The following is a 9,244-nucleotide window of genomic DNA, read 5'->3' as shown; positions in this document are numbered from 1 at the left end:
CTAAGAGTTTAAGACAGTGTATTTGTATGCATTTTAGAAGGACTCTTTATTGGTGAGGTTACCACATCATGGTCCAGTTTGAATATGGATTTAAAGGTAATTTCGACATGAGACTATAGTCTGGACTATTTTTGATTGTTCCTGGTTAGGAAGAGTCTGTTGTTTGAGAGATGTGGTGTGTTTTCATTACAAGAGGTTGGATTATTCATTTGCTATTAGTCAACTTCAGCTATGGACAGTGTTTGGACATTGATGTACTACAGATAAGACTCGCACACATCAACTTTCACATGACGAAATCCTACAATCTTACATTGCTTTGTTTGCTTCTTTTGTTTCGTTTTTTTTTTTGTAATTTTGTGTATTTACATTTTTGGCTATATGTACCTGTATTAACCTGAATTGAATGTTTTCTATTTTGTATTTAATAAATCCATTGATTTGAAATCCCTTTGACTACTGTACATTTTTGACAATATAGACATTAGTTATGTGGTGTCTGCATCCATTTCAGATGTATAATAACTGTTGTTATAGTAGCTGAAAGTATTTAAAATGAAACAGATGTATTGTTATAGATCAGGGGTGCATCCTGTTCCTGGAGATCTACCTTCCTACAGAGTTCAGTTATAACCCTGATAAAACAAACCTGTCTGTAGCTATCAAGTGCTCCTTCAGATCCTAATTAGTTGGTTCAGGTGTGTTTGATCAGGACCAGGGTTGGGCACCCCTGTTGTAGATTAACCCTGTGTTCCATTCGGAAGGGCTCATCCCTATGCCCTAATCCCTTCAAAGGGTTTACCCTCCGGAGTGAGAGCTTCAAAGGGTTGAAGGGTGTAGGGGACCAAACAACCGTTTCTTGAAGTGCCCTTCTGCGTCATCATCACGTGCCCACACGGAGGCGCCGTCATCATGCAAAGAATCTGCACAAAGGATCATGGCAGCCCGAAGTGTGCATCAGTTGTACCCTTCGAAATTCTTCATTCTGAAGGGCCCTTTGAAGTGACCAGTTTTGAGCACTTCGGTTTGGAACGATCCTTCAATATGGCTGCCATGATTGTTTTCACTCTGAAGTGCCCTTCGGAGGGCGATATATCCCGTTTGGAACGCACTGCACTAGTGTGGGCTATGTGAGGGCTACCCGCTGGGGGCCCTTAGGCTAGCCCTAAGTGGGCCCATAAAGGGCCAGTGCAGGCTTGTTTCCAGGGATTGCTTCTGACGTATAAAGACCTGTTGTGCTTAATTAAATTATTGTTTATGTGATTGTTTGGTTGGTTAGTTTTTTTTTTTTGTTTGTTTGTTTGTATTGTCCATCCAATTGGAGATGTAGTGTTTTTGTGAACCAGTTTTGACCAGTTTGAAAAAAAAAATACATATATTGTTTTGTTTTATTTTGTTTTGTTCTTTTAATTTATTATTTAATTTATTTATTTTTTATTTTACAGTTGTTCTGTGTTTTATGTAATATTTTACTCTATAACTACACAATGCAGCATTTGTTTTTGTTTATGAAACCGTGTTTTACACACCTGTCTCTGCAAACGTTTGCTAAAGAGGTTTTATTTTTCATGTAATGTTGGAACCGAGTGCTGCCGCATTCATGTGATAATGTGAAAACGTTTGAGTTGTATTTCTGCAGAGTTTAATAAATAAATAAATAATTTAAAAAAGTTAAATATAGCTCTGCATTAGTTTATTATAGTAATTTGCATTGTGTTGTCATTGTTTGTATTCCTCTCAGGTGTGACCACTGTACTGACTATGACCACTTTGAGTATCAGCGCCCGTAACTCCCTGCCAAAAGTCGCCTACGCCACAGCTATGGACTGGTTCATCGCAGTGTGTTACGCCTTTGTCTTCTCTGCCCTGATTGAGTTCGCCACCGTCAACTACTTCACCAAGCGGGGCTGGGCTTGGGATGGCAAGAGTGTGGTCAGTGACAAGGTAATGATCATTAATCATGTCCCAGCATGCTTTGTGTTGTTTGGGTGGGGTGGCGTATGGATCGGATTGATTGATGTGGCGACAGTGCAGTAAATTTTTGAGTGATGTGATGTCACGGTGAAAGTGAAGTGAAGTGTGACTGATGGTAATTCAAGAGCACATCATGTTGATGTGGATTTGGCTTGTCCAATAAAAAATAAGATCACCTGAATATCTCAGTTGTTCCTTCTAGACAGCCACGTGATTATCCCTATAAAGCCTACAGTATCTAGTACATGCCTTCTATCATCTTATTGATAGTTTATACTTTTTTTAGCAAGTAAAATACCTTTTTGTATAATTGTAAATCTGTCCACATTCAGCTCGTGGTTCACATGTTTTTTTGCTGTGAAATCTTTACTGAATTTTATAAAGTAAATGTTAGAATAGCTTTGATATTGTTAGCAATATTTTACGATATACTATTTTTTAATATATATTTTTTATATAATATATATTTTTTAGAAAAATCACATTAAAATGTCAGTGTCAAATATGATCCTCAGAGGGACGTTTATTTGTTCATCTCTCAGTAATCATTGTATTATATGTTTTGCCCCCACAATAAAACTACAAAGCTTTGATCATAAAACTATGCATTACATGTAAGACATTGGCACATATAAAGTGACAACTAATATTTTTATATTATTTTTATCTAAGTAGTCTGGTATACTCTTATAAATAATCTCACTGATTTACATTGCAAGCTGTCAGAATTTCATCTTACTTTTTGGCCATATAAATATCAGCAACAAATTGCATATTTTGCTCAGTTTGGGCTTTTGAATAAAACTGAGATTTTTTTTTCTTCTCAAATGAGCTCCATATTCACATATATCATACTGAGCCATAAAAGCCTGATGTATCAAATATGATACTCAACAAAAAAACACATATGCACATGTATTTTTTTTTTGTTTTGTTTTTTTTGTCAAAATATTCAATAAATGGTTTCAAAAAAGTTGTTTTCTTCTGACAACTGTTTAATATGTCAGGCTTTACGGTGTTAAACAGACTTTTACTGAATTGCCTGGTTTCCAGATGTTTCTCCTGAGAAACAGGCCATAATAATCTCACATGTATGAGATCTCGATATGAATTCAATATAAAATATTTCTTGTCAAATTCATATATTTGACAATAATCTATTTTAAGTTCTTTATGATAAACATCTGAGACAAAGTTGATACCTAAATGAATGTGTATATAAATCGTATATTATTTTCTTTTTATATTTTATGTTTTATTATTGCATTACCAATATGTTTCTCCATTTGATTAGGGCACCAAGCAATTTGTGTCTCATTACGCTTTACCTTTTTAAAATAGATGGGGGTTGATTTTATATGCTGAACAACAGCACTTCATTGTGTCTTTTTCTGTAAAGTAATTTCTTCTCCAGCAGTTCCCTGATATCCTGACTGTAAAGCCATGCTGATAGAATCATCCGCCATCTATGATACATGCAGCTCGCTGTATTTCTGCTGCAGGTCAGGGTGAGATAACCACACATATAAGTCCAGTATGATCTTATCATGGAGCACTGCAGATTTTCACTCATATCTTGTTCATTTGTGCCAGAGTCAGGGTCAGATTACACAGAGGGTTCATCTTGATCTTATTAGAATTCATTAGCAATTATTCATGCAAACAATCTGAACTGATTGATTACAGAAGAAAATTGTTTTTTATATATATATAGTTTGTAACGAAAATGTGAGTGGTGATTTAATGTGTAAAACTCACTGCCACTATGCCATGTTGCTGTGGGAGGTTGCTAAAGCATTCCTATGCAGTTGCTAATGAGTTCTACAGTAGGTGTTGCTATGGGTTGCTAATGAGTTCTAGGTGTTGCTATGACATTGCAATGCGATTGCTAACATGTTCTAACTGTTGCTATAGGGTTGTTAACAAGTTGTAGGTGTTGCTATGGCATTGCTATGTGGTTACTAACATGTTAGCAACCTGTTGCTATAGCTTGCTAATGAGTTCTTGGTGTTGCTAGGGCATTGCTATGTGGCTGATAACATGTTGTAGGTGTTGCTGTGGATTGCTAATGAGTTCTAAGTGTTGCTAGAGTGTTGCTATGTGGTTGCTGATATGTTCTAGGGATTACTATGGATTGCTAATGAGTTCTAGGTGTTGCTAGAGTGTTGCTATGTGGTTCATGTTCTAGGCATTGCTATGGATTGCTAATGGGTTCTAGGTGTTGCTAGGGCATTGCTATGTGGTTGTTAACATTTTAGGTGTTGCTATGGATTGCTAATGAGTTCTAGGTGTTGCTAGGGCATTTCTGTGTGGTTGCTGACATGTTTTAGTTGTTGCTTGGGTGTTTGCTAGATGGTTGCTTACTGTTGAGGTCAAAAATCAGCTATGATTTTATGGTCTAGATATATGGTTCATGGTGCAGATATGGTGGGAAATAGCATGTTTGAAATTCATGTTCATGTACAAACAGTGTGGGAAAAGTTACACCCCAAAGTTTAATAGTTAGTCTTAGAGATTTCTAAAAACCGATAATGAGAGAAAGATGATCCAAGACCAGCATATACCTGACATTTATTTGCAGACAAGATTTATGACAGCACTGTCAGTTAAAATTAAGTCCAAGCAAAACTGCATTATATGCTATTTTCCAGTCAAATGATTTTAATTAATATTTGATTTTAGTGATTGAAAGAATTATTGTAATCCAGTGAGGACAACCCTGAAATATACTGTCAATCTGTCTTTCTGACAGACTTATCGTCATCACATCCACAGAACCAATCTGGAGTCTTATTCTCATTATCTGAGATTGATTAATTTCGGTTTCAGAGGGTCTCTTCCTTCACCTAGTCAGACTCTGTAGCACAAGATCATTGCTTATTCATGAGCCTTCAAATTTCCACAAATCACATTCTTCCCACTAAAGGTCAGTCAGCCAATCAGAAATGACAGCCTGTAGAATTGGCATGTTTATGCAGATTTTGGCACTGTCTTCCTCCTTCAGTCACAGGAATTAGATGTCCATTTCTTGGTCCAAGTTTTTGGTGTCTAAATCTGATGCACCTGAAATAGATCTAATCAGTCTTTCATTACCTGTCATGATAATGTCCAAGTCATGCTTTCACACCAAAAGAAAGAAACACAAAAATGTTTAATTTCTCATTGACATAATTTTGTCTCATTTAGCGTAATTTTGGCTTAAATGTTGCATAATTGTGATTAAAGTATCACAATACAGTGTGTGTGTGTGTGTGTGTGTGTGTGTGTGTGTGTGTGTGTGTGCAGAGGCGTACCTGAAGTGGGGGCCCCAGGCAAAATGAATCAGTGAGGCCCTTCTAAAATATTTTTTTTATTTGTTAATGTATCTTTGTTACCTAGTGATATAATTATACAACATATGAAATGTGGACAAAACACATCTAGTATATAATGCACAAAACAGGACGCGTGCTCTCTTTCACTCGGATGTGCACGCTCAAACCTGTGCACTCAAATCTATAAAAAGTCTTCTCTCCTGAAATTAATGTTGCCAGAAGCCCATCAACCACCAGACTTCCATGACTGACTGATGAAATAACAGAGTACCTTTCAATTGTAAAAACAAAATATGGATCCATCTTTGTTAGCATTTTCAAGCTGATTTTGGTCAGTGAATTCTCGTTATTTATTTTATTATTTAGCCTAATAGTAATTTGCATTAAGTGCCTATTCTAAATAGGTATTTATTGAATTGTTTTATGTATATCAGCAAGTGAACGAGTTGCGGCGAAGCTCAGGAAAAGAATGTTTAGTTGTGTATTTGTAGTCTGTGCGTTTCTCTTCGCGAGACACGAATAACATCTTTTGTGTAGCCTAATGAATTCAAGCACAATATCGAACGGAGGAAAAAAATATTTATCATTTTTAATTTTAATTTTAATTTAATTTTAATTAATTAATTTTAATTAGGCTGTAAAAAATGGGAATGTTAAAATATTTAAGGCACAGTTGCATGACAACCTAGCCCGTTATCATTTGCTCATGGAAACAATCTATGGATTGCTAATGAGTTCTAGGTGTTGCTAGAGTGTTGCTATGTGGTTCATGTTCTAGGCATTGCTATGGATTGCTAATGGGTTCTAGGTGTTGCTAGGGCATTGCTATGTGGTTGTTAACATTTTAGGTGTTGCTATGGATTGCTAATGAGTTCTAGGTGTTGCTAGGGCATTTCTGTGTGGTTGCTGACATGTTTTAGTTGTTGCTTGGGTGTTTGCTAGATGGTTGCTTACTGTTGAGGTCAAAAATCAGCTATGATTTTATGGTCTAGATATATGGTTCATGGTGCAGATATGGTGGGAAATAGCATGTTTGAAATTCATGTTCATGTACAAACAGTGTGGGAAAAGTTACACCCCAAAGTTTAATAGTTAGTCTTAGAGATTTCTAAAAACCGATAATGAGAGAAAGATGATCCAAGACCAGCATATACCTGACATTTATTTGCAGACAAGATTTATGACAGCACTGTCAGTTAAAATTAAGTCCAAGCAAAACTGCATTATATGCTATTTTCCAGTCAAATGATTTTAATTAATATTTGATTTTAGTGATTGAAAGAATTATTGTAATCCAGTGAGGACAACCCTGAAATATACTGTCAATCTGTCTTTCTGACAGACTTATCGTCATCACATCCACAGAACCAATCTGGAGTCTTATTCTCATTATCTGAGATTGATTAATTTCGGTTTCAGAGGGTCTCTTCCTTCACCTAGTCAGACTCTGTAGCACAAGATCATTGCTTATTCATGAGCCTTCAAATTTCCACAAATCACATTCTTCCCACTAAAGGTCAGTCAGCCAATCAGAAATGACAGCCTGTAGAATTGGCATGTTTATGCAGATTTTGGCACTGTCTTCCTCCTTCAGTCACAGGAATTAGATGTCCATTTCTTGGTCCAAGTTTTTGGTGTCTAAATCTGATGCACCTGAAATAGATCTAATCAGTCTTTCATTACCTGTCATGATAATGTCCAAGTCATGCTTTCACACCAAAAGAAAGAAACACAAAAATGTTTAATTTCTCATTGACATAATTTTGTCTCATTTAGCGTAATTTTGGCTTAAATGTTGCATAATTGTGATTAAAGTATCACAATACAGTGTGTGTGTGTGTGTGTGTGTGTGTGTGTGTGTGTGTGTGTGTGTGTGCAGAGGCGTACCTGAAGTGGGGGCCCCAGGCAAAATGAATCAGTGAGGCCCTTCTAAAATATTTTTTTTATTTGTTAATGTATCTTTGTTACCTAGTGATATAATTATACAACATATGAAATGTGGACAAAACACATCTAGTATATAATGCACAAAACAGGACGCGTGCTCTCTTTCACTCGGATGTGCACGCTCAAACCTGTGCACTCAAATCTATAAAAAGTCTTCTCTCCTGAAATTAATGTTGCCAGAAGCCCATCAACCACCAGACTTCCATGACTGACTGATGAAATAACAGAGTACCTTTCAATTGTAAAAACAAAATATGGATCCATCTTTGTTAGCATTTTCAAGCTGATTTTGGTCAGTGAATTCTCGTTATTTATTTTATTATTTAGCCTAATAGTAATTTGCATTAAGTGCCTATTCTAAATAGGTATTTATTGAATTGTTTTATGTATATCAGCAAGTGAACGAGTTGCGGCGAAGCTCAGGAAAATAATGTTTAGTTGTGTATTTGTAGTCTGTGCGTTTCTCTTCGCGAGACGCGAATAATATCTTTTGTTTAGCCTAATGAATTCAAGCACAATATCGAACGGAGGAAAAAAATATTTATCATTTTTAATTTTAATTTTAATTTAATTTTAATTAATTAATTTTAATTAGGCTGTAAAAAATGGGAATGTTAAAATATTTAAGGCACAGTTGCATGACAACCTAGCCCGTTATCATTTGCTCATGGAAACAATGATGAATAAAATGTTTTGTAGCAGCAGCAGCGGCATGTATGGTGCGTGCCGTCAGCGCAGCTGAAGAGATCTGCGTTTAAATGCACGTAATAGGCTTAAGCTTGCCGCAAAGCACCGGCAAAAGTAATTACCATAAATGTGTCAGGGGAAAAGAGGAAGGAGATATTTGAATTATTTACTAATAAATAGTGTTTTCTGTGTCGGTGTCGCAAGGATGAAGTTGTCGATCCTGACTCGCCATCTCTTCATTAGACGCGCCTTTAGAGAGAAGTGCATCTTTACGGATTATGATTATGATTATAATGAGAGTTTTTGTTTTTGATTTGTTTTATATCGTTAAGTAGTAATTTAAAGCTTTCTATAGATATATTTATCATGTCTGTGAGGCATGCATTCGCTGAGTTTTGGTTCATTTTTGTGAAACGCTCCTGTTCAAGCCGAGACGGCAGAAAGTGCATGTTTGTTTTCTTTATTTTTTAAAAGCACAACGATTTGTTGATATTGTGAGTGCACACAAATAAAAGTAGACCCTTTACAGTTACGAATAGGGATGCACCGATACCGAGTATCGGTATCGGGCCCGATACTGAGCTCCTTTACTCGTACTCGTACTCGTTAAAATGCCCCGATACCAAACGCCATACCACACATCATGTGATAAGCGCCATATTCAAACAAAGAAACACTGACAACAGAACAACAGACAGATCGGCAAGTACCAAAAATAAAAGTATCGGTATCGGGCGAGTACTGGAAAAAGTGGTATCGGTGCATCCCTAGTTACGAATGATGTATTACTCTTACCTTTATGAGCAAAAATTGCGGTGTATCCACTGAAAAAACTGCAAGTGATCGCGCTGGCTCCTCCATGTCCTGCGAAGCGCGCTTTAGCTTCCACTCTCCGCGCAAACTATTGGATATAGCGCACATTTATCTAGGTTTAACGTTTAAACATTGTTATATGCTTGAACTGTTTTATATCTATAGATTTTTTTTAGGCAAGTCGTGATGATTTGAGAAGGCAAAATTGATCAAACATAGATTCACTGTCTGCCGCTGCCCGCTTGGACATTAGTTTAAAAAACATAAACTTATATTTAACCAACAAAAAAATGCTCCAAACGTTTTTCTAAATTAACTTAATAAAAAAACGAAACGAAATATAATCACTTTGCCATTTCATACAAAACTGAACTATTTTAATAGCTGGAACTGTATTGTAAGCTGTTTTGGGAGAAGGTGGAAAAAAGACGGGCTCGGGCCGGTAATTCTGATAAGCTGTCGGACACGGCCGGGCTAGGGCCTGAGCATCTCGGGCCAGGGCCTAAATT

General features: G+C 36.4%; 1 protein-coding gene across 1 annotated transcript in view; it reads left to right on the top strand.

The window, feature by feature from the left end:
• Window positions 1–9,244, top strand: part of gabra2b (gamma-aminobutyric acid type A receptor subunit alpha2b) — a 55,482-nt gene that overhangs the window by 42,807 nt on the left and 3,431 nt on the right. The window contains exon 6 of the mRNA XM_016485554.1: window positions 1,742–1,944. Within this exon, the coding sequence (XP_016341040.1) occupies window positions 1,742–1,944 (203 nt within the window). The remainder of the gene's footprint in view (window positions 1–1,741; window positions 1,945–9,244) is intronic.

Source organism: Sinocyclocheilus anshuiensis, unplaced genomic scaffold (assembly GCF_001515605.1).
Source record: "Sinocyclocheilus anshuiensis isolate Anshui unplaced genomic scaffold, SAMN03320099.WGS_v1.1 scaffold189, whole genome shotgun sequence".
Lineage (NCBI taxonomy): Eukaryota > Metazoa > Chordata > Actinopteri > Cypriniformes > Cyprinidae > Sinocyclocheilus > Sinocyclocheilus anshuiensis.
This window is presented reverse-complemented; position numbering and strand designations above follow the sequence as displayed.